This window comes from Ixodes scapularis, unplaced genomic scaffold (assembly GCF_016920785.2).
Source record: "Ixodes scapularis isolate PalLabHiFi unplaced genomic scaffold, ASM1692078v2 PGA_scaffold4__175_contigs__length_147842914, whole genome shotgun sequence".
Taxonomy (NCBI): Eukaryota; Metazoa; Arthropoda; class Arachnida; order Ixodida; family Ixodidae; genus Ixodes; species Ixodes scapularis.
The window spans coordinates 94036492-94063920 of record NW_024609879.1 but is presented as its reverse complement, the minus strand read 5'-3'; the positions used below and the strand labels follow the sequence as shown (position 1 = coordinate 94063920).

The 27429-nt window shown below is 43.7% G+C and overlaps 1 protein-coding gene across 1 annotated transcript in view; it reads left to right on the top strand.

Moving 5' to 3' along the window:
• Positions 1–26569, top strand: part of LOC115319833 (venom metalloproteinase antarease-like TtrivMP_A) — a 60990-nt gene extending 34421 nt beyond the window's left edge. Inside the window, exons 8-14 of the mRNA XM_040209776.1 lie at positions 7569–7618; positions 10231–10342; positions 10721–10858; positions 17163–17307; positions 19024–19122; positions 22712–22828; positions 26483–26569. Of these exons, the coding sequence (XP_040065710.1) occupies positions 7569–7618; positions 10231–10342; positions 10721–10858; positions 17163–17307; positions 19024–19122; positions 22712–22828; positions 26483–26569 (748 nt within the window). The remainder of the gene's footprint in view (positions 1–7568; positions 7619–10230; positions 10343–10720; positions 10859–17162; positions 17308–19023; positions 19123–22711; positions 22829–26482) is intronic.
• The last annotated feature ends 860 nt before the right edge of the window (positions 26570–27429 follow it).

The following is a 27429-nucleotide window of genomic DNA, read 5'->3' as shown; positions in this document are numbered from 1 at the left end:
GAGCGTGCCCACCATATGCGTATGCCCAAACAAATTTGTAAGGGGTTGCCAGATAAATCTTAATTCCATCTTTACTTTACATTAGTAGTGCATTTCCAAAATGAGATGTTAACCAGTCCTAACCGAAGGTCACCCTATGAGAGGAAATCAAATTTTCCAAGGTGAAAGAGTAACTGTCATTGCATCCGCTACTTTATTCAGGGGGTGTGAGTGCATGCGTAGCTGTGTCTCCAGGCATAGCATACGGTAGTTGCACAAGCGATTATTACACGAGGCGAGATTGAGCTGAGTAAGTTGGTTCATTGGCCTACAGGGCCACCACTGAGTCAGCACTAAACAAAAATATGGAAAGGTAACTACTCATACTGTGCTGCTGTTGCCATTTTTTGCAACTATGATGACGGTTTTGGTCAATTCCTGCCTTTTTTTGCCTTTTTCAATTCCAGTCTTCGTAAAGTCGTAAAATAGGTGATAAATTTGCAGGGTGACTAACCGGCAGCTAGACTAAGCTTTAACAAAGTCAAGATGCGCAGGGTCTTGAATGCACTGTTTTGAGAACCACATACATTATTAAAATTACTGAGTGGATGCTGATGGGCAAAGAGGATCCATCAAAACGTTTGCACAATTTGAACGTTGCAACGAATTTGACTGACTATTGAGATTTAGCAGAGTATGGAGGGAAATATTTTAATCTTTCTGGTTTCGTCTAAGACAAGTAGAGTTGCCATATATTCTAATATTTTTTATTCTCTCTCTAGTAAATATTGTAAAATTTTGATGCATGTATAGTGTGGCTTGCTGCATTTACCTGGGCATTCACATTCTCTTACTTGAGACATGTTCATACCATTGTATCTGCATATAAATAACTTTATTGACATATTGAGAACACATTTTGTCTTTCTAGGAGGGGCAGCTCGTGTCTCTAGGAGACAGCAAGAACCTGCAGAACGTGGTGCGAGAGATGGTGGGACGCCTGTTCTCAAAGCAAGTCCAGGAGCAGTTCTCCGGCCCTTCTGGGCTACCAAGGAAAGTCAAGGTTCAAGGACGCCATGATGTGTAAGGTGGTCATCGGTAATGCATATTCTTTACTAGCTATTAAATTGATGGTATCTCTATTGGAGCTCAATAGACAAGCACAATCTTTGAAATATGTTGACAATTAAAGGGAAACTGAAACACTTCTGGACAAAAAAACGAGTTATAGGTGACTTCTGGCGTATTTTTGTCCTGTGAATCTGAATATCGCTTTCGTTTTCCCCGAAGGTGTAACTAGACGCAAGAAAACACGAAAAACCTCAGAGCAGCCGTGACGTCGTACTAGGATCTTTGGGGCGCCAAGCACGTGTCGCTCGTGTGGGCGGCGCGTGCAATTGCAAGCTTGCTAGTTGTATTTTTCCACACTGACGCCAGTTGTGGCGGCTATTTCTGACCTTTTTTCAAATTCAATTTTCCGAAAAACTCCCAGCATGACGTCACGCCCCGGGAAGGAGGGGCTTCAGCTGTACTTTAGAAATTAATTTCTGCTTCTCCATGCACCAGATTGAAAAAATAAACTCGATATTTGTGATCCTGGAGGCCATATCAAGACGATTTTGGTGTTCTTCCTCAAATACAGAACAGCTTCAGTTTCCCGTTAAGTCTTGCAATATGCAAAATTTAAGTCGTCAGTTCCTGTCGTTTTTTTTTTTTTAAATTTGACTTGCATTCTCTATTATGAATATCTCCTGTGTTAGCATTCTCGGAACCTTCATACTGAAAAGCAGCGTTTTGAAGGAACTGTGAGAAAAGGTTTTTGTTGGTCTTGTTTTGTTATCCTGTTAGTTTCCAGGTTGAAAATCTAATGACGACCATTTAGAGGCCTTGGTCTGTAGAGTGTCAGTTGGGGAAGTTTTGCTCTTTTTTTAGCCACTCATCTCTGCACCCCACCCCGTCTCGCCCCCCATTTCAGATTAATAGGATGTTGCGTGAAATAGCCATATGCCTCCGTAGAATCTGCACCTTAGCGTGGTAGCCAAACCCACAATCTCCACCTCTGTGGTGCTCTCTTTCTGTCACCTTTGAATTGCAGGCTGGTGAGGGACCCATATTTACACAAAGGAAACGCTCGCAAACTGCAGTGTTTGAACAGCACCTTGTGTGTAGCTAATATGCAAGATATTGGCTTCCCCTATCCCTCAACTAATCTGTGTGATCTGACAATTTTCTTTACAGGTGTCATACAAAGTCGCACTCGTGCAGCGTGGACGCGGTGCAGAAGTGGCTGACGGGCAGGGAGGCGGGCACTGGTGGTTCCAACCGCTGGTGGTTCCAACCGCCTTTGACGATGAGGGACACTCTGGCTGAGGAGCTAGCTGCTATGGATGCACGAGTCACAATAAAGAATGTCACGGTAAAAAACATTTTGTATGTTTCCTTCTTGTACTACCCACAATATGCATCTGGGCAACAGATGAATGGGACATGTCGTCTCAACGAGTATACAGTAATTGCCATGAGTATACTGTATACATGGAGAAAGTCAATTGTTCACACAGAATTGTTTCTTAAAATTGCACAAATACTAAACCGGCTTTTTTCAGTTCAAGTCCGAAAAACATGTTAAAAACGGTCAGCACCTATAAAAGATATGAAAACCAATAAAATGGTTTGGACTGAGAAATTTAGCATTTCTACGTTTAAGTCAATTTGATCTACTGAGAAGTTGGCTGTTCAAAAATGCAGTAGGATGTCATTCCTGGGCTTTAAAGCCTGACACAGCTAGCATTCTGCTGGTTCTATGCTGGGTACACTGAATGACGCATACGCTGGTGATCCGCAATTTCGCAGGCACTGACCCGCAATTACGCTGGCACTGATCTGTTTTTACGCTGGGACTAATCCGCAATTGGACTGGCTCTGACCCGGAATCACGCTGGCACACTGATGGTTTCCTACCGTACCACCGGTTCCATGCCGGGGATCTGTGTCGGGAGCTCGCTGGGAACATCCCGTATTCCCGGCATCCCGGTTTCCCAATAAGGTCCCGGTACCGGCCGGATTCCGGCATTGGGCCCGGCCGATGTCGCCCCTTGGGGCGTTTCCGGTACTGGCCGGTATCGCTATCCCGGCAGGCCAATACCGCCCCATCCCCAACCCGGCGTGTTGTGCTACTTGGGTAATGCTGGAAATATGCACTGGCCAGTCATCACCTTCTCCTCCGGTCCCTCCGCGCGCACCCGAAACTTGCATCCTTAATGTTAGTTTCTCTGTTAATACTTACTCTTTGTTGTAATAAAACAGTACCCTTATTATTGCAGCGTCTGTCTCCAGCACACAAATACTTGAAGTATTCTCCTGACACTGTCGCACTTTCCTTGCTCATCGAATCTGGCTCGGCGTTCATAACCGCGCTGAATGGAAAGTAGCTCAGTGCAACTGTTCCCACCATCGTCCTCCTTGCATCAATTACCCATGTTCGTGTTAATTATAACAATTTTAAAGCGAAATAAGTATACGATTTGCTCATTTTGTAATAATTGTTTAATGGACTTCAGTTTTACTGATACAAATTATTCTACACTGTTTGTTGCGGCCAGTAAAACCACACATAATTTCACTTAACTTTTTTTTAAATCTAAACCTATTACTCACCTCTCAGTGCTCAACGAAATCTGAGAATATTATTCACTTATTCCTAACAATTTAACCTTCCGTTTTTTTCTATAATATATGTAAACAGGCTTTTCCATCGTGCCGTTAGCATTTAACGTCTTCTGTGGTCGGGTCCAGAACAAACGAAATACTACCAGCAAACGGAGAACTGGTTTTAAAAGAAAAATCGAATCGTTGTCTTTATGTTTATACAGCTGGAAGTCGATCTGCCTTAGTGGGCGTCTGGTGTCTTAGCTGTAGATAACCAATTTAGCCAGAGCGGTACAACCACTAGCCTGGGGTTTTTTAACGTGCACCACGCAGTAGTGATACACGACCGCACGCCGGTACGATGCTCATCCAGATCGAAACGGGCAGGGGTGGGGCTCGAACCCAGGATCCCTGGGTTCTGCAGCGCGAGCTTTCGCTTCACGTGCTACGAGTTGGTGTGCGCTAGCCCGCTCGGTAATCGATCTTTTTCTTTTCTTTTTTATTGCAACACAGACAACACGCGTCCATTCACTTTGAAAGATACTGTGCAAGATTCTTGCAGGGCACGTCAAAAGGCTCTCATTCCAAAAGCAATTAACAGACTCGATTACCGATCCCCTGATATGTCTTACAACAGAGTCCCTTGACCGCGGTGTTTTTTGTTTGATAAGCAGTTTCATCATATATCATGTCGTGTAAAACGCACTAAAACTAAATCTTGTTAAAAAAAGAAAGTTGTCTTGATCTTTTTGATAAACCCAGGGAGCACAGAAAGTATCGTACGGGCCTTTCACGTGCACTATGATATTCTTTGCTTGTTTACGGGAAGCTTTCGGCGGCTTCGGATTTGCTAGACACAGGACATATTGTAGCGTTCTTGGGGTTTATCATAATAGTCAAGACAGTTAAAATATATTCAAGAGTGATGTGGGTTACGACTCACGAGCATGTTTTAATCAGACATTTCCCATGAGTTCTGCTACATTTGTGGGTCCGCGTAAAGCCTTGAATTGGTGATGTTTTTGGGGTGCGAGGAACCCCTTGTGGTAACTGAAGTGTCCGGGAGAGCATGAGGTTTAGTCCTTTACCCTTTTTATTTACTGATCTGTGAAGTTTGCGGTCGGTTTGCCTTGCTGCCTGCCCGACCCGAAGGAATAACACGGAGGCAGTGGTTTTAAGAACAAGAAGTTAGATTTAATTGGACATGGACGAGACGATGAAAAATACTAACAGAAAACCAAAGAGCACCGGCGGCGCTTGAGTCCAGCCAGCGACGGCTCGTGTCTCTAATTGTAATCTGTGAAATAGACAGAAATACGTTTCCTTGCTCCCTTGAGGAATCCTCCTCAAGGAAACAAGACGGGAGATTTCTCAATCACTTCGTCCAATTATGTTAGCTCCTGTTCATCAAGAACACTTAGACGTAAACAAATACAAAGAAAGGGGGCGTCAAGTTATGTTTTGGCCCAAAATGGCCAGGAACATTGATGCCTATGCGTGCCAACGTGCACGACATGTAAGAAGTACGCATATCGGCAACCCCACGAGCCGCTGATCATGCGACAAGCGTCTTCGTACTTATGGCATTGTGTCAGTCTCAGCTAGTTTACTCACGGTTGTCACTCTTACTAAGTGAAATGATGCCTATTCAAAACTACCCAAAGGTTGGATGACTTTAAATCATCTGTTCTCAAACGGTCATCCGTACGTTGGCATCTTGGTTTGCAAAAGCAAGGTATACCGACAGACGTTTGTACAAACAATGGTACCCAACTTATTTCATTAAAGTTTTAGTGTTTTTCAAGACTTTATGACTTCAAGTACGTGACATCAAGACACCACTTTCCACAGTCCAGTGTACTCTCTTAAAATTAGTGCAAATTGTAAAACGAGTTTTCAAGAAAAAACATTGACGCGGGGGACGAATATAATGTAGGTTTATTAAGTCACCGGTGTTTTCCTTTGGAGGGTGGACGGTCTCCTGGTGCATTGAGGTTTGTAAGAAAGCTGCGAAAACGACTTCTTGATTTTTCATCGCGTCCAGGGTATTTTGTGAGCAAAACACACCAGAATGATACGGCTGGAATATCGTTGACCGGCCTGAGGAGGGGTGATGTCATCCGCCTACTGGAGTGAAAACACAAGGGGCGTTGACTTTGCCGGGCCACGCTCGTATTACGTCCGGACAGAACGCAACAAAGTATACCGGAAAAACCGTTATTTGCTCAGAACGCCTGAGACATATAGCAACCTTGATGATAACAATATGTCAACAAAGCAACCCCCAGATGATGACACTATCCCGCAACAGAAAACCCCGGACGCAAGAGTAATTGTAAGATCTCAAAGAAATTCAGACACAAATCAGCCTTTCTTAAGTTAATCCTCGGACACCAGTGATCCTCAAGTGGCTGCGACGCACCCACTCAGAAGGACAAGAGAAACAGGCGCTCGCCTTAGTAGCTAACTTGCGATGAAGGATTTGAACAACTTTCATATCTTTTATACAGTATGAAATTTCTCTTTATAGTGTTATTTTTAATCTGCTACAATGTTTTTTTTATTCTGTGTGTTCAGAAGAACAGTAATAAACAGACGCTCGCCTCATCGACTAACTTACAATGAAGCATTTGAACAGCTCTCATAATATTTTTATTCGTGTAAAACATGCCTTTCGTGGAGTTATTTTTTATTTGCTTTGATGATATTTTTTGTCTTTGCGTTCTTTAAAGACCGGATGATGTATCGGTGCTCGCGCAGTAGCCATGTTAAAGGTGCGTTTTCTTGAATAGAAGCACGAGGCCGATTTTCTTAGCTGGCTTCAATGGATGCAGATGTTTAACCGATGTTAGCGATAGCAGGCGAACCTACCAGTTGCTACTCTTGACACGAGAGATTTAGTGACGAAAGACAGTTAAAAGCAAACTGAGCCGTCGCCAAGCCGGAATTTTCTGTGCCCACAAATACCCCTCCTCCCCGATCCTCTGTGCCGCAGAGCAAATTATATGACATTTAAGGCCACGGTCCCACTGAATGTGGCAGTTTAGGTACTTTTTGGCAGGTCATTACTCACCTCCTCTTAAGTACTGTTTTGTGGGATTGATGTCATTCGAAAAGCAATGCAATCCTCTTTCATTTCATATTATGTATGTGTTGGTTTTTACTGTTCATGCGCGTTTGGAGCGTTGCGAATATGATGGCGCAGCGCTGAGCGCGTACCGGCTCAATAGCTCACCTTGGCCTATGTACAAAGTTGCTGCCCGAGATTCTCCTTGGTGCACGGTCTCTCGAAAGCCCTGGCATCAGCTGTAGTTCTGTTGCAGGTAGTGCGGGGTACACAACATTCGTTCCTTCACAGACTTAGAACCCATAACTTCTTCGTGGTCATTTGTTTATTGTTGTCTGTGTTTCAACGGTATGTATTGCATCCCCTTTTCTCTGATTCGCATTTCGGCAGCAGCGTCAGCCAGTTCCCGCTGCACACTTTGATAGGCGGAAGCTCCTTCATTATTTCCTTTCCGTCTTTTCCGTTAAATGGGATCGCTTCCTCTGAAGCTGCGAATAAACTTGAGTGGCAAGTATTTGCTAGTGGTGCCTTTTTTGAACACCTGTGATGTGAATTTTATTTAAATATTTTCCTCCTCGTTTTGACTTCAAGATTGCTGGAGGTATTTATGCAGACAATTTTAGTCTACGGCTGCACGCTTAACACCTCCACCTTTTTTTCGCTGGCTGACCTGGGCTCCCCTGAATTACAAAAAAAAACACTAATTGAAATTTGGAAATTCGGGTCAATATTTCTGGAGGAGTAAAAATAAGCATCTACTCACCTAAATTCAAAGGTGCGACAGGTAATGCAGTATAACAGCATTGTGCTGTAGAAGCTAGCTAGATGCCGACGATGATAATCGTGTAAGTTCAGTAGATATTTATATTTCCAGGCTGGACATCGTGGAGAAAAATGGTGGCAGTATATTAAACACTATTTTGGGTGAGTATACAATCTTCAGATTTCGACGCGAAGTTAAATGATTCGAAAGGATTACTTCAGACTGAATGTTAACCCGTGTTTTCCCGCGATATTGTTTATTCACGATAATTTGATTTAACTTGAAGAACTGCGGACCCTATTTCAAGCCCTTGCAGGCTGTAAGTGTTATATAACATTAGGAATAAAAATCCTACTTCGCCTTAAGTATAATGATAGCACGTCGCAAACTCCCTTTGCACGCGATTGAAGTTTCGGTTTTCTTTACAGATTATTGTGGCAAAAAATGCGTTCTGGCAATGCTTTGGAGAATATACGAAATATTCGTGTGAAAATTATATGAATAGTCTACTAAACAAAAACGAACATAAAAATGTTTATATGATATTTTTTTATATCACACTCACTCTTGGCTAGTTGCCTTCATGAGTCTATCTACGGAAGTAAAGGATAACAGCACCACCAAGAACAAGCCTCTTAAAAAAATCAAAGGAGAGTACGGTCATCGCGGTTCTTCGCCAGCAACACAAGGCGACAATACTTACTAGTTATTTTCAAGGTTGAAAAATAGTTGTTACTGCAATGCGTGATCGCTCGCATGTTTCTGTGAGTGACCACGGACGATTGTGCTTTACTTCAGTAAGGATGCACAGAAAAAATCACTCCGGAACCTGGAAAAACATTCGGGATTAAACACACGCGAAGCATCATAGATAACATACAAGAGCAGGAGTTGAAAGGCGGTGGGAGGGAAGCCAGTGTGGAAGTCTGCCTATATACGCGGATGGGTCAGACCATAGCCGTCTGTATACTCTGTGCCTGGCAGACTGCGCCGAATACAATGGGGGCTGACCGTCGAAGCAGTTGCGCTCCGTCGCCGCAACGCCGTTTGGGGGCGCCACCGTGTGAGGATTCGTAGCAGACGACACGATACCTCCCGAGGCGTTTGAAAGGCGCAGCTGAATGGTCTAACCGTGTTTGCCGGGTATATTTCGTGTTTTTACTGTCGAGGTTTGCCTACGCTAATAACCTGACAGTGTTATTTACCGAAAGTTCTTTAAGCGAACCTAATAGCGTACAATTGCACTTTTCTTCCTTTTAATCATCTTGCTTGCATTGCTGCGAGTGATGCCGCAGCGGCAAACGGAGCCGGAATAGCTTAGATTTGGACAGCGTGGACAGTTTTCACACGACCTGACATCACAACGTCATTACAAACACCACATTTACAGAATATTGAAGGACGCCATATGAAATTTAGCATTAAATGACAAAGCATAGTATTTCTGTGAGCAGTGTGGCCGTATCTAATGGATCCAAAAATCGACAACTGAGCATAAGCGATTTTTTGTCCATGTGTTTGTTCCAACTGCAATATTGAAATTGTCAAATAACACTTAACCTCGTCGGAAATTATCAATTTTACGTTTCATCCAGCCAGATGACAGCTTATAGGAGCAAGTCATTTATTGCCACTCTATGTCCTCAATTGACAAGGCTTATCAAGTTGGAACATACTTAATGGCTTTCTGCAAATGGAACGGCAAGATGCAATATATTACAATTTAGAGTATATTCTACACACAAGTGTAGGAAACATCTTGGGGTTCAATACAATTCGAGTAAGAGACAATGGATGTTAAAGGTATACAATACAGGGTTTATTTTTCATGCCAGCTGCATCTGTAAGCATCCAGTTCACATTTTTTCCTACAGCTTTACATATTTGCGAGACGCTGGCTTGGTGGCAAATGCTTTGTACACATCGTTTTTGTCGGTCTTCATGAAGGCAAAATTCACGAGCAGCGGCTTCATAAATCTCGCGGCCACCAGTTCGCACAATCTCTTCCTGTGATCGGTGTCTTCACTTCTTTCGCATCTCAGAAGTGGCGACGAGGAGATGGCTGGCACAGCAACTTCAAGAAGCGGTGAATGACCATCAAGGGCTCGTGGACGTAAACCCAACTAAGAAATGACTCAACTGCACAAGTAAAGTGTTGTAGGAACAAGGGGAACCTTGCAAATGTTCACCCGCAGCTCCGAGTTCACAGCGCCGAACGGTGTGTTGCTTCGGCGGCTGAATCCCCACCGTCCTCACTTCGCGGCGCCCTCTTGCGTTGGGCAAAGCAAAGAGAGAGAGGGGGAGGATAGAATAAGGGAGGAGGAAAGCCGATGACGACGACGGCCCTCCGGGAGAGATTTGAAGGAAGCGGAATCGTCCAAACGCCTGTTCTTTACAAAAGATGAACGAGTGGACATGTAAACATTCTTCCATTCAGCGTTCACTGTCAAAACAAAAAATGAGGCAGCTCACACTTTCGGATGTTTCATTCAAAAAGGGTAAATGAGAGGCATGGACTGCTTCAGTGCCGCGAACTATGAGTAACTAGCAACTAAACATAAACTGCATGAATCGTTGGTCGTAGACACGCACTATCGAGTTCTAATTAAACGTTATCGGCAAAGCACATGTCTTTAGATACAAGCTGCGACAAATGAGGGTCGCCTTTGAAATCGATCATGAAAAATTGTGAGGACAAAATCTGAGATGTGATGCGAGTGGCCAAATTGTGCAACCGAATTTGGTGTGACCTAATACCCTCCATTTTTTTTAGGATATGCAGAGCGTCGGGGCCTGTGCAGTGAGGGAAGCCGCGTTGCACTTGTGGAGGATGCACCACACAGTTACTCTCTAACTCGAATTATAACACATGAGCTGGGGCATACGTAAGTACAAAAAAGTATGTTAACTACTAAACACCGCGTCCGTGCTCGCTTCTTGTGCTAACAGGTTTCATTACTCTCGGCGCCGTAGTACATCTCCTACAGCTTGAATGTTTGGATAAGAACGAATAATCGCATAGGTTCGTACAACGAATTGTGTGCACTGAAACCTGCATGTACTTTGACAATTGCGACACCTGGGCTTACGCATTCGCTAAAACGTAATGGTTAAATGATTAAAGTATTAAACGTCTAAATTCTACATCATTGTTGTATCATCAAATGTTTAGTAAATTCAATTCTCTTTCTCTTTATCTTTTTCTTATCAAGCAAGAACTCATTACGTCTCGTAGATTGCATGAATATTTCAAATACTTGCAGGCTTGGTGCTACTCATGACGGGGTTGAGCACAACGATTGCAGCCTGCATGATGGATACATTATGGCGCCCTTTACTCACGGAAGCAACAATGGCCACTTTTCTGACTGCTCTATTAAAGAGATTCAAGAATTTGTCAAGTAAGAAACGCTTTTCATTGTTTATTAGACACGTTCGCTAGGCACCTCGGCAACGTGAGGTCCACAGTGTTAAGAGCAACTAAAGTTTCACACAGCCTTTTCAGTTTCATTGGATGGTAATCTCGTAATTTTGGGGGATAGTGTGTTTTTACGTAGCACATTGGGTAGTTTACTCAAAAATAAGAAAGAAACCGTGAGAGCGCGGAAAAACTATTTGCTGAATACAATCAAGCACATCTGAACTTCCAATATATGTTAGACGTATGGAGAGGCCCTCAATATCTGAGAAGATGAAGACAATGTCCCAGCTCACGTTGCAAAGGTGATAATAAAAACCGAAGTAGTTCTCCTAATGAGTTGTTCTCAGTAAATAAAAGTGCCTAATGTTTAAAACCAAAGTTACGAGAGTGATGGAATGGGTGAATGAAACATTATTTTAATTGAACGAAACGAAAGGATATGTATGAACAGCCTTGAACATGATTGCCGATTACTGTGTCATGTATACATCCAGTGCGTTTCTAGCCTTATTTGTGTTATAATGAGCTGACAGCCCCATTATTGTTTACAAACACATTCATTTCTTAGTCTAGGAAAGGCCGCAATTTGTGCTGCGTGAATGATATTTTAATTATACTTAGCTCCGTAAAACTTCTCTAAAAAAAGGTCAACAATTACCTCGTTCTTGAAAGGTAATACCCCTTATTTGTGCAATTATCTTTTCCCACGAGAACTCGTGCGTCTGGATTTGAACGTAAATATTAATTTACAATTATAAATACCAGCAAACAAACAACACAAATAACGCTAATATTTACACATGGTATCAATGTAAGTCAAATATCATTGGATGGAAAACACCACGAAAGCCTAATTTGACTGTAACAATACTAAATCTTAAGGACAAGAGGAAGACGTGATACTTGTTTTGGAGTGTTTAAATTTAGGTTACCTTGCTTAGATAGCGGAGTACCACTTGTGTTTTGCGAGTAACCTAGACAACTACATCCGAACACGCAATATTCAACTCCCGCTAGGCTATAATTTTATGAATGGAAAGTGACACATATTTGAAAATACCAGTATGTATAACTGTCTATAAGCCACAGAGCCATATCCATTCGTAAAGTTTAATTCTTCACTGTGCTCTTCCACAATATAAAAGCAGAGCTGCGCAGCAGTTTATTACTCCTCACACTTAACATTACATAATGTGAAAATAAAATACACTTGGTGACTGCCGTCCAACATTCCTCATTCTAGTGTCCCCAATTCAAATACAATAATTTTATTTAGTAAGCACAATAATTTGTAGACTCGAGTGAATAAAAATAGTCATATTGACCCAAAAGAAATATCTACAGATATCTCAAGACACTGTTTACACCGAGTGAAAGAATATGTTGTATTTTACTCACATTTTTAATATATTTTATAAGTTTTATATCACCTTAATTATTGTGAAGTGTCCAAACGACACGTTTTGTCCTGTCTGAGATTGGTTTTGGAGTATGTAACAAAAAAGATGTATCATATCTTGTGATCAAGTCAATCGGTGTGTAGGAGTAATGAGAGTAGAGAGGCATGTTTTAGTTGATATTGTAGCGTTGCGGCTATATAAATGTTTAATACATCATTTTAAAATACTCCAGTTAGAACCACCAGCCCCGACGAGATCGGTGCCTGAAATCTTCTGTCTCGAGATCTGCCCTTCTTATTCGTCCGCTTCGGTCTGGCCGTTCACTGGAATAATCCCCGCCTAGCGAGGAACCGGAGCGACCAAGCGGTCGTCTTTCTTTTCAGACGGTTAAAGCGGGGTGGGCTTGTTAGCGGTTTCCGTAAAATGACTCTCGGTTCTTCCACTTGAGATTTTATGAGTTGGATAGCAAAAGTTCCATTGTTGGAATCCAAGCAGGCGGGCTTGACGCAGTCGATGGACACAGCTTTTGTTTTTCATTAGCACAGTGAAGGTTTTGGTGTCACGACAAACCACCGGAAAAGGGCCATTGTAAGGAGGTTGGAGAGGCGCTTTGACACCGTCGTGCCGAATGAGCACATGTGTACACTTTACCAGATGAGGGCTGACGAAGGTACTCCGTGTGCAGGGGATTTTGGTAATAACGGGGCGTAGGTCTTGCATTAGGAGCCGCAATCGGTGAGCGTAGTCCTCGGCGCTGTCAATTGGGGGATTGAAGGCTTGTTGAAAAAATTCTACTGGTATTCGGAGAGACGTTCGATAGACCAGCTCGGCTGCACTGCAGTTCAAGTCAGTTTTAAACGCTGTGCGGATGCCGAGCATTGTCAAAGGCAGGGTTTCTGTCCATGATGCAGTCTTGTCCCGTGTTTTGACGACAGCTTTCAATTGCCGCTGAAAGTTTTGTGCGCCCATTAAGTGAGAGAGGTTTTTATACAATGAAGATTCAAATGGTCATCCGCGGTCCGTGGTGATGGTTTGCGGCACCCCGCAACGACTCACCCACATGTCGACGAGCGCCTCAGCGACCGTCAGTGCAGTTACATTTTTCAAAGGGGCGACCTCCGGCCATCGCGTAAACCTGTCGACACATGTCAGGAGGTATCGGTAATCGTGCGATGGAGGAAGTGGGCCCACAATGTCGACATGAATGTGAGCAAAAGGAGCGTCAGGTGGGTCGAAGGAGGTCAAGTGGGTTACCGTGAGACGTTGAATCTTGGAGCGTTGATAGTAAATGCATGCACTTGCCCATTCGCGCACGTCAGTGTTCATACGCGGCCACACGAACCGGCAGCTGACGAGTCGTTGGGTGGCTCGTATGCCAGGGTGGGCCAGTGAGTGGATGGCATCAAAAACCTTATGCCAAAACGAGAAAGGAACGAACGGGTGGGGTTGATCAGTTGACACGTCACATCCCACGGTGTCAGAAGAACCATGCCTGGGGACATCCTCAAAAACAAGTGTCTTAGATGATGTCCGTAAGCGTTGGAGCTCCGCATCGTCTTTTTGGCACTCTATCAATTCGGTATAGTCCAACGAAGCACCTTCGAAGGAGGAAAGGTTGACGCCTACACTCTAAAGAGAAGGGTTTCACCTTACACCCTTTTGTCCCGTATATATGCACCCCAAAACTCCAGTTGGACGTACAGCGCACTATAGTCGAACAGACGGCCCCAAGTCTTACCAGGGGCTTGATAACGGTGCGATATAACTTATTAAATAACTAAAGTACGTATCTAATACCACAGAAAGAAAACACTGAGGTTCTTCAGTAGGGCCAAGAAAACACCTCTTTTTTTTTTTGTAGTCAGTAACACGTACATTAACTATTTTTTTAATAAGTTGCACCCCACGGCTATCAAGCCTCTCGGAAACGTTAGTAGCGTCAGATCGACGTCAGTGCGCTGTACGTCGAACTGAAGTTTTGGGGTGTATTATATAGGACAAAGGATGTATAAAAATACACTTTTTTTTTTTTTTTTTTTAAAGGGAGAGAGCGTCTGCTGCAGCATTATCGGAGCCTTTAACAAAACAAATGTCGGTGGTAAATTCGGATATGTAGAGCATTTGCCGGACCTCTCGTGGTGTGTGTGCCGCGCTGGACGATGACAAGACGTACGTGAGCGGTTTGTGGTCCATAAGTACAAAAAACTAAGTAGTCCAGAGGCCTTTAGAGAAGAATGCGATTGGATGCCATGGGGGGGGGTCCCCAAAAAGCTGCTGCAGGACAGCGCCAACTGCCTTGTCCGACGCGACGACAATGAAGAAGGTAGGAGCGTCACTTCTTGGATGCATTAGCATGGTAACGGTCGTGCGGCGCCGTCTGCTGCGTGCGTCCATTGTAGCGGTGTCATTTTTGGTTTCGGGTTCTGCAGCAGATCGTACAAAGGCTGGGAAATATGAGAGCAGCGGGTAATAAACCGACGGTAAAAGTTGGCCAGTCTCAAAACTCTCGTAGCTTTGTAGCCATTGTGGGCCGTGGAAAGTTGCAAATAACGGTCACTTTGTCAGGCAGCGGTTGGATTCCGCGAGCATCTACGTGATGGCCGAGAAAATCCAGTTCCTTGACTCCGAATTCGCACTTCGCGGCATTTGCAACGAGGCCGTGCGACGTCCGGTACGTAAAAGCTGTCGATGGGGACTCGCATGTTCATGAGGCGTCGAGCTGAACACCAGGATATCGTCCATATACGCGAAGCAGAAGGACAGTCCACAAAGGACTTGATCTACAAACTTTTGCAATGTTTGAGCTGCGTTGCGGAGGCCGAACGGCATCCGCAAGGATTTATACAGCCCAAATGGCGCTGTGACTGCACCCGCCGAAATCTTGTAGATGGGGTATGGGATAACGGTCAGGTATCGTGGACTGGTTGAGTGCTCGATAATCACCGAATGCCGCCAGTCTCCTGTCTTCTTTGGCAACATGTGAAGCGCTGACGACCAGGGACTCGAAGACGGGCGTACACAGCCTAGTTCAAGCAGATGTTCGAATTCATATTTGGCTATCTGAAGTGTGTCTGGTGGCAGGCGTCGTGGACGTGCGACGACAGGGGTGCCTGTAGTCATAATATGATGGGTGATACTGTGCTGGATTTTGTGGAATGGCGCGTGACCGAGGGGAACTCGTCCGTGATGCGCTTCCACTGGGAGTCCATCTTCACTCGTGGGAGAAAAAGACGCAGTGGCGGTGTCTGATATCAACACTTGGACACGGAGCTGCGTCTCGGTATCAATGAGCTAGTATTGGCGCAGGTCGACAGTGACCCCGAATCGTCTTAGAAAATTCGCCCCGATGATGGCTTATCGCACGTCAGCGATGATAAAGATCCAGCGAAATGTCCGCCGGAGCCCGATGTCTACGGTCAACGACTTTTCTCCATACGCTTTTATTCTGGCTCCGTTGACCACTTGCAGAGGAGGCGTTTCTTCGCGATATTTACGATCTTTCGGTGTAGGGGGTACTACGCTAACCTCGGCACCGGTATCTACTAGGTACCGAACCTTGGTTGAGCGATCGGTCACGTAGAAAAGACGACTGGATGACGAAGGGCCCTGGACGTCTTCCGCCTTCAGTGAGTCCCCCTGCCGTTTCCCGATACCGAGCATGGTTGTCTGCAAAATCGGGCGGCGTTCCCATAACGACTATGGTACCAGCACTGACGTTGGTTAATAGAGGTGCCAGGCGAGCGAGGTAGTGTCCTCCGACCGTAGCGTCCCTCTTCGAGAGTGGCGCCGCATGTTTTGAAACTCGCGACTGAGGTCGTCAATTTTCTTTTCCATACGTGCGTAGGCCGCGACCAAGTCAGGACTTTCACGCTGGTAGTCGTCGAGAGCAGGTAGATGGGACTTGGGCTGAGCCGTTTCGTGGTGAAGCGACGAAATGTCAGGCGAGTAGACGTTCATTATATCGTCCACTTTGAGGGCCGGCGTCAGAATGGAGTCCGTAGTTTCCGTGGTTAGGACCATCCGGACTTGCTGAGGAAGACGTTCACGCATGATGGACGCATCCATCGTCGCTGCCTTGCCTTCAAGGAGTTGCTCCATTTGTCGGAGGAGTTGCGTGGGTTTTCTGTCGCCCAACTGTTCTGCTGTCAGCAGCTGCTCAAGACGTCGGGGTTCAGATTCTGTTTATGCCGTATCAGTTCAGTGCGTAAAGTCTCGTAAGGTTGGCTCTCTGGTGGGGACCGTAAGATGTCGCCGACTGCGGCCGCCGTCGACTGCGAAAGAGCAGTGACTATACGTAGTCGATCTTCGTAAGTGACGCTGTGACTCGATGCTTCCAGAAGACGGATTCGACGGTGAGGAAACAGAGCTCAGAATTTGAGGACCAAAACTCTGGAATCTTAATCGGGGCCGTGGTGGCTTCTACCTTGGGTATGGCCGAGGAATTCGCGTCGCCTTGAACATCCATTGTTAAAAAAAAAAGGCGGTGGCATGTGCAGCTCACCTCAAACCCAGGGTAAGGAAGGTTGTCGATGTTACTTGTTTCGGGTCACCAATATGTCGCTTTGAGTCTACATAAATATTTAATACATTATATTAAGATACTCCAGTTAAAACCACCAGCCCTGACGAGATCGGTTCCCGAAATATTCTGTCTCGAGATCTGCCCTTCTTCTTCGTCCGCTTAGGTCTGGCCGTTTAATACAATATGTATTATTTATATGATAGCCTCCGCACGCCTGTCCACGCTTAATGGCAAATCAACCCCCAACTCATTACAAAAAAATTACGTTTCTTATAAAGCCGAGGTATAAATTAAAGTACAAATATTTTGAAAGCTCATGATTGTTATGGCACCTTTCTTTATGTGATACACTTTTACTTCAGGACGATAAAAGAAGATTGCAGAGAGGTTAAATCAAGGAACACACTTAACAAGAATGGAACACCAGTGCTACCGGGGGTGGTTATGAATTTAACTCGATATTGCGAACTCAAGCATCCAAGTTTTTGTGACATCACCGTAAACCAGGTATGATTTACCATAACAGAAACATTTCGCAAAACATTATTTGAAATACTGTAGTTAAGACGATACTGTGTGTTCGATCTCAATTAGAACCAATTTATTGAAAACAATCCGCGAAAGGTGCCCTAACCCGGTTTATGCAGGTGAGTTAAATATGGCCAGGGGGACATAATAAAGAGGGCTAACAGTCACAATAAAGCAAATTATTAACTAATATTTCCGAATAACCTTTTAATTAGTAAAAATAAACATTCGATTCCAGTGAAACTTGCTGAGCTTCGATAAAGCCCCTATATTAGTCAATTTTAGACGGACTTGAAGCACGTGGGAAGTGCGGTAGTGCATTAAAGTTTCCACTCGTTCAGCAGGCACAAGGCTTGCTGTGGAAAAATGCGGGCGATAAGATTACCGCCAGCGTTTTTACACCGCTAGCCTTTTGCCGGCTGCAGGAGGGGTTATTTTAGAGCACTACCTCGGTTCCCCCGTGCTTTAAAATTTATTTTCTCAAAATTGATTGATATTTGGGCTTTTGATGAAGCTCAGCAAGTTTCTAATAGGAACCACGTGTTTATTTTCAGTACTTAAAAAATTTGAGAAAAAAAATCTTTGTCAAATACTTTGTTATTGGGAGAATGAGCCCCCTATACTCGTCCCGCTGACCTCATAACTAACCTGCACGGAGCCCGTTATTACAGTTTTCACGGCTTTTTTAAAGAATGTGTGCGAATTAAAATCAAACTCCCTGTATATGTCCACAACACAAGAAAAATTAATAATTGTTAAGGAAACTTAATATTTCTTAGCTTTATTTTAGTACTTAGTCTAATTGAATAAATACTGAACGAAGAAGACATTCACGTGGTGCTAAAAGCAAATAAACAAATAACGTACTGAAAAAGAAAGCATAGATAACTATATTAGGTAACGCAGACAAAAGGTGTGTGAGAAGACTTCGTTGTCAGTTGTTTGTTTCTCTAAAACTTTTATATAGAAATTAAACGCTAAATGTTTCATTGCTTTTATATGGTTCGATTTCCACCTCGGCTATGTACTTTCAAGAATTTGATTTGCTATGTAAGGGACGACACAAAACCCGTTCAACAGTATAGCCATACTTTTTTTTGTATTGACGAAAGCTTCGTGTCATTAGGAGAAAATTGCCGAAAACCATGAGCGTTCTCTTTAATTGCTTATCATTCTGCTCTTGTTGGCACAGAGATTATTCTTATCATAATAAGTCAGGCGTCAAATCCCTAGCATTTTACGATTAGTAGAATTCAATGGTAGGTTGTTTTTTTTATTATTAGGATAGGTTTTTCAAAGGCGATAAAGGCAACATGTGAACTCAATGAACGTGTTTCATGAATTATTTATTGCCAATTTTGTCTTTCTCGCATTGACCATTTATGCATTTATATCACTCCTTCTCTTGTTCTAAATCAAAACTAAAAATTAATAATTCAAACATCGTATTTAGCAATTAGAAGGGTAAACGCAAGGTGACAAAACACTTAGTGTGCCGGCGCAAGTGTATTAGGTGATTTACTGCACATCTGAATAAATAAATAAAAATCATTACTCAACCACTGTTTGCTGCGATAAGATATTCAAGAACATTTTAAAAGAAATATCTTTCCTTTAAACGCAATAAATGATGGAATCGTAAACTCGTGCACTGGATGCATCATTTTGTAACATCAGATTTCAATTTTTAAACAGGACAAAATAAAAGAGTGCCGATTTCAATGCTGCTTTGGCGGCAGGGTCAAATGTATGAAAAACAAGCCTGCAGATCCAACGTCCTGCAATAATCAATGGGTAAGTGCGGAATACGCTCTAATCAGGAACATTTCTAGATATCTTTAGGCGAAACAAACAGTTGTGAAAGCTTGTGAGTCATGTTTTTCGCACGAATACCTTTAACCGAGTTGGTGTTCACACAGTCGGTAAATCGATGACAAAGCATCTCATGGTTATAATTTAATATGCTAACCAATGTACATTATACGCAAGCCCCCGCTCATTTTTAACTGCACGCCCTAACTGTTACTATAAATTAACTATAATAAATCGAGTATAGCATTAACCTCTACTCGAGACCCGAAAACGTGTCACCAATGTTTGGAAAGCCATGTGTCCAGGTTGGCAACGCTGGAGCCTCTGCTTTTACCAGCATCAGCTTGTAGGATAGGGCATATGTTATGTAGCGTGCGCTTTCGCGACACGTTCACGGAGGCACGGACGGGTGAGCGGAGCGAAGAGTTCAAGCGACTCAATGGCATCTACGTAACCGCCCATTCGTCGGCACGTAGGTGTTGTGTCTCATCCGTATGTTGGTTTTAAAGCACAGCTCTCAAGGTCCATACGCACATTCGCGTTTGAACGCGTTTGAGTGCGTTGCGGAGTCCTTGCGGCCAGGCGCGGTCGCTTGCGGAGCGACGCGCGCCTCCCCGCAACGCTCGGTAGCGCGACGCAAGCGAGTAGAGACTCGTTCAACTTTCCGAAGCGTTGCGGTGCGTTCGGGTGCGTTCGACCAATCAGAAGCCGAAAGAGGAGAGCGGGTGACGTGTTCGCTCGCCCCACCCGGCCGACTCGGCGAGACGTATCCGGTTCGCCGGTCGCAGAGCTTGCTTTTTCGTTTTGGGGAGCGGTGGGGACTGTATTTTCCAAGGCTGCGATGGTTCAAGCTTGACAAAACGTCGGGGAAGCCGGCGAAATTGTCCCAAGATCGAACACTTCGACGCTGTCGCTGTGCGCCGCCATGTTGCCTTGGATTTCGCTTACTATTGGTGAGCCACTAGCGACGATAGCGCGTTCTTATTGGCTCTTGACTCCGGTTGACTGCGTGTCAACGCAACTGTGCGTACAAGTTTGGCGCAAGCGGTCTTCGTAACGCAACGCGTCCGCTTGCCGCTACGGAACGCACCGCGCTCAAACGCGAATGTGCGTATGGACCTTTAGGGGCCCGTTCCCGGCATGAGCGGCGTCAGCGTAACCAAGGTCACCCCAAGGTCACGCGGCCCCCAAGGTCATCCCAAGGTCACGTGACCCTCAAGGTCAACCCAAGGTCACGTGACACACAAAGTCACGTGACCCCGAGGTCACGTGACCCCCTACCCCCCGACGTCACGTGACACTCCCCGAGGTCACGTGACCACCCCCAGGGTCACGTGACCCCCCCCCCCCCCCCGAGGTCACGTGACCCCCCCCCCCCCGAGGTCACGTGACCTCCCCGATGACGTCATCGTCACTGATGACGTCACCGGCATCCGCATCGTCATCATCACTGATTACCTCACCAGCATCCGCATCGTCATCATCACTGATGACGTCATCAGTGACGTCACTGATGACGTCACCGGCATCCGCATCGTCATCATCACGGATGACGTCATCAGTGACGTCACTGATGACGTCACCGACATCCGCATCGTCATCATCGCTGATGACGTCATCGGAGTCCGCATCGTCATCGTCACTGATGACGTCATCAGTGACGTCACTGACGACATCATCGGCATCGTCACGTGACCCCCCCAGGTCATTCCACCCCCCCAGCACCCCACCCTCCTCCTCCTCAAGAGCTGCGCTCTAATTCGGTGTTACAGGGAGTTGTAAACGGCTTTCACATTTTTTAGAGTGATAACTGCTATTGACTCTTCCTATTACTGGAAATGACGTCCGTTGTTGATGTTCTGGTTGTTGATGTGTTATTTGTTGTCGTTGTTGGCGAAGCAGGACGTCCGTCGACGGTGTTGTCATATCATTTAAAGAGATCGCCCGCCGCCCGCTGGAGTCTAACTTGGGTCCGCTGCATGCCAAGCGGAGGTGTTAAGGCTGAGCTACGCCCCAGCATTAACAACCTACTTTATTATTAGTGTTTCGGTAGACCCCAGGACCACTGCATGCGCTCTCTGGAAAAGTTTTAAAATACAGCCGATAACAAAATGCCGTCGTTGTACTGTCAATACCGGGAGCTCGAACTGGTAGACGCGCTTTCACGCGCTCCGAAAAAAAAAAAAAAAAAAAAGAAGAAACAAAATCATTCGTAACATAATGGTCAGATGACGATTTTGTTCCCAACGTTTTTGTTTACGCACCCTAGGGTACGTAAACGCGGAACCGATGCCCAACGGCTTCGCCGTGACGTGTCACAGCAGTCGCTGTGACAGTACTGTGGATTAACACGGGACTGCTCAATTTTCTAATTCCTGATACCATTTTTATACTCATAAATTCAAAGTACAGAAGTATGAAATTAGCTTTGCTTCTCCTTTCTAAACATCTGTTCTTTTTTCTTTCACTCTCAATCTCTAGCATGTTGCATGCAAAAAAGTGTCTTAAAACTGACCCAGACTCGCATGAAGGTCGCGCTAGGGTGCCTCCACGCCAGCGCCTTGTTCAGGGCGGAGACCACCGTCCGTGTTGTTCAATGATTGTCTCCACCTTCGAAACGGGATCGGTATCTAGGCACCATTGTATCGCTAGATTTTGGTACGTTTCTTTCCCTTGCACTCTTGTGCGCCGGAATGGAGCTTTTTCCAGTATGCATCTGCGCACGCGCACACCCTTTCCACTTGACCTTGACCACCCTTTCGCCATTTTTGGGGGGCACTGTTTTCTTGCGACACTAACCTGTTCCTATGGGAGAAGGCGAGTCCGGTTGCCCTCCATTTGTAGTAGGCGGCGAAACCGTCATGGGGCACTCCTTACTGGAAAAAGGTCCATTCTCCGCCTCCTACACGAGCTTGTTGCAATCTTTCGCCGTGCTTTGGATCTGCTGCGTGCTCATGAGACACATGTGTAATCAAACATAGAAATCTAGCGCTAGAGACAGAGCTTCTAGAAGCAGTCTAAAGCGCCGTTCACACATATGCCTGAGTAAGACCGACAGAGACCAGACCGGTTTTTAAGCCTTCTGCGATGTCTTAGGACCAGCTCCGCTGCAGCACATCCGGTCCTAAGACGTCGCAACAGGTTTAAAAGCCGGTCTGGTCTCTCTCGGTCTTACTCGGTTGCAAGAGTGTGAACCATGGCCGCTAGATTTCTGAACCAAGCTCAAGCCGAGTACGGATTACGGCCACCTGTATACGTACAGAGCTTGACGTGTTATGTTGACCTATCTTGTTGTTTTTAAACATGTTATACCTGAATTAAGTAAATTCATTTTAATTTTTTATAAACGCGGACTAACTTACAACTTTGATTTACAATTTAAATTGTAGCGAAGTTTCCACTGAAAGTGACGCCTCCTCAATTACAACTGCTTTTTTTAAAAAAATCTCCAGGGAATTTAGCTTTTTTTTATATTATTCGAGATTCTAGGATGCGTACGGAAATACAGACGTTGAAAACTTGCTGAATGTATGCTTGATTTTGAAGCGCACTTGTACTTTTCGAATACCAGGACATTAATATGGATCCACTCTGCTCAGTCAAATGCTGCTCTCTGTTTGCCTCTGACGCGACGCACAAATGTTTTGAAGAAATCGCTGTCGATGGAACGCCATGCGACGACAAAAAGGTAAGCGCCGTCCATGCTGTGGTCACCTCGGGTGGTACAGGATGTTTCATGGAACACTGTCGATATTGCTCTTGGGAAAGGCACGCATCACGCAGATCAAAAGGTTGATGTTATGTTGATAATTGTCAAAATGTTTATTTATGGAAATTAATAAAATTCGGTACAAATCGTTTCTCAGTTAAGCTTGAGCAGTTAAAGCTTAATATGCTATTCCAAAACCAAAGGTATTGTTTAAATTAGAAATTTCGTGGGCCCCATCGAAAACACTAGATCAAATCACTTTACGGAACCATAAAGCACGTGCCACATTTTACAGCATAATAAAGGTTAAATTTAAACATGTTTTTCAGTTTTGGTTTTTTACCGGAGTGATTGTCAGCGCAAGTCGTCCTGTTTCTTGTCACCAGGGCGCACCTTTACCGTTTTGCTTCCTAGCAGGAAAAAAAAGGAAGTGAGACGCGAGCCGGCGATATAGAATATGGTGCAGCTCGAATGGCGTTGCAAGAGTCATTGCTACGACTCTTGGACCATGCGAAGAAAGCGTGGTGGAACACGTTAATCGCGCGCTTTGGCCCAGAGGAGCAGGGCCAATAGCGCAGATATGTGGTCCGATTGGAGACCCTCATCCATAAACTCTTATAAATTTAGTTTTGTTTTTCTTTGTTGGCAGTACAGGGTCAATTGTTGCGCTTGAATTCAATTTTAGTAACGGCCACCGCGGTTTTCAAGATGCGAAACTATTTTGTGATTGAAACCAACCCCTTAGAATTGATAATTAAAAATTTAATTACTCAAAGGCTCTTTCACACAAGACACACAATAGAAGTATTTAAGGCAATTATCTAAAGACGTCTTTCAAAGAGTATTTAGAATACTAGTTAAGTTACTTTCCATCTTAAATATTTTGAGTAAAGTACAAATAGTTTGTAATGTTATGTATTCAAAAGAGAGAATAAGCTAAAAAAAGAAAAAAAAAAAAAAAACTCTGCACGCATGCAAAAAAAAAAAAAGTCTTTTTAGCGCGTTGTTACAAGGCGGAAGTGAAGAGATGAGAAAGAAAGAGAAACTTTCGCGATACAATTAACGCATCACGGAAGTTCGTTGCAAATGTTTTTTTGCTATATTCGAACTACCTGCTATATCGAACTGATCGTAGCGTTTCCTTCTGTTCGTTATAAACGGGTTTGACTGTATAAATTCATGCAAACAAAACTATAAGTGAAAGATGATGAATATATACTTTATACTAGATATAAAACGATGTTGAATAATACAGAATATTAAACACTTTAGATAAGTGTACTCTTGAAAACAGTCCATCAAAAAGCGCAACAAAACAATTGTTCAAAATGCAATTCTACGAACGCAATACATAAAAAAATAATATAAAAAATACAAGAAAAACACAAGAAACTACAAAAACATCAAACGTTCATTTACTTGTTTCCTCGCGTAGAGACCTTCCCGAAAGAGCAATTTGATCAGCGTTTTGTAAAACGCTGATCAAATTGTATATAGCTTTAGGCCAAATATTTTTTTGTGAATTGATTGTCAATTATGTCAGAAGACAACAGAACGTATTTTTACCATTGCGTTAAAACAATTGAGACTGGGTCTGCAAACACTTGAAACATCCAAAAGTAGAAGATGCAGAGAAAGAAGTCAATCAGACGACGTCTCAAGCTCAGCTAATACGTTTATTCAGTAATCCTCTTATACGCAATTTAAAGCCAAGCTCGTCACCATTTTATTTTCTTTGTTTGTTGTTTTGGCTGGTGACGACCTTGGTTTCAAAAGATATATGAGAGATTTATCGAATAAATGTATTAGCTAAGTTCGAAACGTCGTCAGACTGACTTCTTTCCGTGTCTCTTCTACTTTTGGTTGTTTCAAGTTTTTTCACACCCACTCTCAGGTGTTTTAACAAAATAGTAAACTTACACCAGCTTGCCTGCGCCCTCACTGTGTGAACAGGACGTAATTATTCCTTTTTCTGTTTGGGTAACGGTACGGTACGGTAACGGTAGGTTTAATTTAACCGTTACAGAACGCGTTTCATGAGTTTTTTATGTTAAAGACCATGAACGTTTTCATGGGTATATAAACATCTAATTGCATATTAAAGTGACGTTCACATTGCTCCTAACATGCTTTCTTACCTCGAAATCCTACTTGGTAGGAAAATGTAGATATATTGAAAATTTATGATTAAAACGAGCGATCGGTTTCTGTATAGCCGGCTCATTCCTCTGATGTTAATGACAACCACTGGCCCGTCTACGCACTGATCAGAGCACGTGCTGTGTTCTAGACATTTTGACATTTCGGTGATTCCCCTCAAAGTAACAATTGTAGTACTTGTACCAATTTCCTTGAAAATATGATTGACTACAATTGGAAGTTACTCGGACTTAAATGTTAATTAAATGTTAATAATTTGGCTGCCAATTACTTTCGTAAAAAATATTATATTACTTTTTTCGATACCATGACAAAATGCTTTATGAGGGGGAGGGGGGAGAGGAGGTCCCAGCAAAATGAAAGATTTCGCCCCCCCCCCCCCCCCCCCCGAAATCTTCCATTTTGCTGGGACCCCCCCTCCCTCCTGGCTACCTGCCTGAACCGCATGCAAATCAAGACTTTGCAACACCACAAAGACCCGCTGGACGGTGTTGGAGGTGGGAAGGCACAAAAACGTGTTAAACTCTCAGTGTTATATAGTGTACGCACATACACTTGTTTCTGCCGGCATAATAGCAAGATATCCAGCTTGCCTTTGTTGTGTATATGCAACATCTTAAATGAGACGCGTGCCTAAATGACGTTCAAAACCTCATTACATTGCCATCGGGCGTGTCACGTCCGAGAGGACCAACTGTCGAGCCAGTCAAGCGTACAAAACGCTCAGAGTCATTTCCAGTGCCAGGTAGGACCGAAACATTTTAGGAATGCAATACAGCGACACGTTACTTTGTCAAAACCGCAAGAAACTAAACAGAATGAAATCGCAAAGCGGCTACCGCAGCGACGGTTGCATTGACGGTTGCATTGATGTCTAAGCTATAAAGCAACTATTTTGGAGCTGTACAGTCACTGCCTATATTAAAAGAGAAAATTTTATTCTTGAGAACATTACATTATTATTCTAACTTTTTTTGACAACAGCCTTGACATATAAGGGGGTTAGAGAAAATAGAAAAAAAAAAACATGATTTTGCCGGAGCCACAGTTGTAGACAAATATGCCGGAGTAAAATTATAGTGGTACTAAATACTCGTAAATTTTTAGATTGCCCCTTTTTGGAATTTTTATGCTAAAAGTATATCTGTTCATTTTATATAAAAATATATATTTTTAAAGTAAAAGGTAAACTTAAGTGTGTGTGTGTTTAATATGCTTCAAAAAGTGACATTTTGACGTAATATTTACTTGCTTAAATACAGATTCAAAGCTTGAAAACGAAAAACCCAGAATACAGTTTAATGAAAAAAAGGGCTATTCAGTTGCGTATTTTGGTGATTCCGCTTTCAGTAGCAACGAGCTCACTAACGATGGGTAAAGAGGAAGACACACAACCGCACAGTTATGCAATTAGAAAATAATTTGTTTTTGTAAAATATTTTGCTCACATCTAAAATAACTTTCTTTCCTTAGATGTGCTTCAGAAACAAGTGCGTTGATAACTATGACCTTTCTGAAACACCAGGGTTGTCCACAGCACCTGCAACGGAGGAAAGCTAAAGCAAAAACCGATAAAATACCGGTCGCAATAGCATGATAGCGAAAAGTTTTCATAAATTAGTTTATGAATAACAATTGAAATAGCACGCAAATTTGTGGCAAGATTACTCATGTAACACTTGAATATAATAAATCCCTAGTGACTCGTTTATTTGAAAATAAAGATTTAACTATTTGTATCTGGCTGTGTGCTCTATTTCTTTTTTTTTTTTACACACTCTTTTTTACGATGCACAGCATACGAACAAAGTGCTGATAAATAAGGGCGTTCACATTCGGAAGGGTATATTTTTGCAAACTGTGTGCATGTACGCGCTATCAGAAAAGACGTGTGTAAAGATAGTTATCGACATTCGCTACACCAAGATCTAGATAAGTAATGCTACAGTGCTAGGGTGACCATATTCCTCAAGGTACAAAACAGGACATCCCAGCTTGGGGGGGGGGGGGGGGGGGGGGGGGGGGGGGGGGGGGGGGGGGTTAGTAAAGATTGAGATTGGGAGAAAAGATTTAATGCAATAACTGCTCTTATTTGAAAACGTCACCATATGGCACTAAATTTCACTCTCTGCGTAATATCCCCTGCCTACGGTCACCAGGCTTCTCGGCGCCAGTATGCGGCTGCTCATTTCATTACAAGACTATTAACCCACTTGGCCCCACCGTACACGCCGCTTCGCGCCGTCCAGCCGGCAACCCAAGTTAACCCAAGTGTCCGGAGAGGGAGTCCCATAACATTTAGTTCAGCAAAGTTTCGTCGACAACATTCGTCTCTCTCTCGGTATTTTTTTTTTTTTAGGGCTGATTGTAAAAAGAAATGCAAATATCGCCAAATTCTCTAGAAAAATCTACAAGAAAAA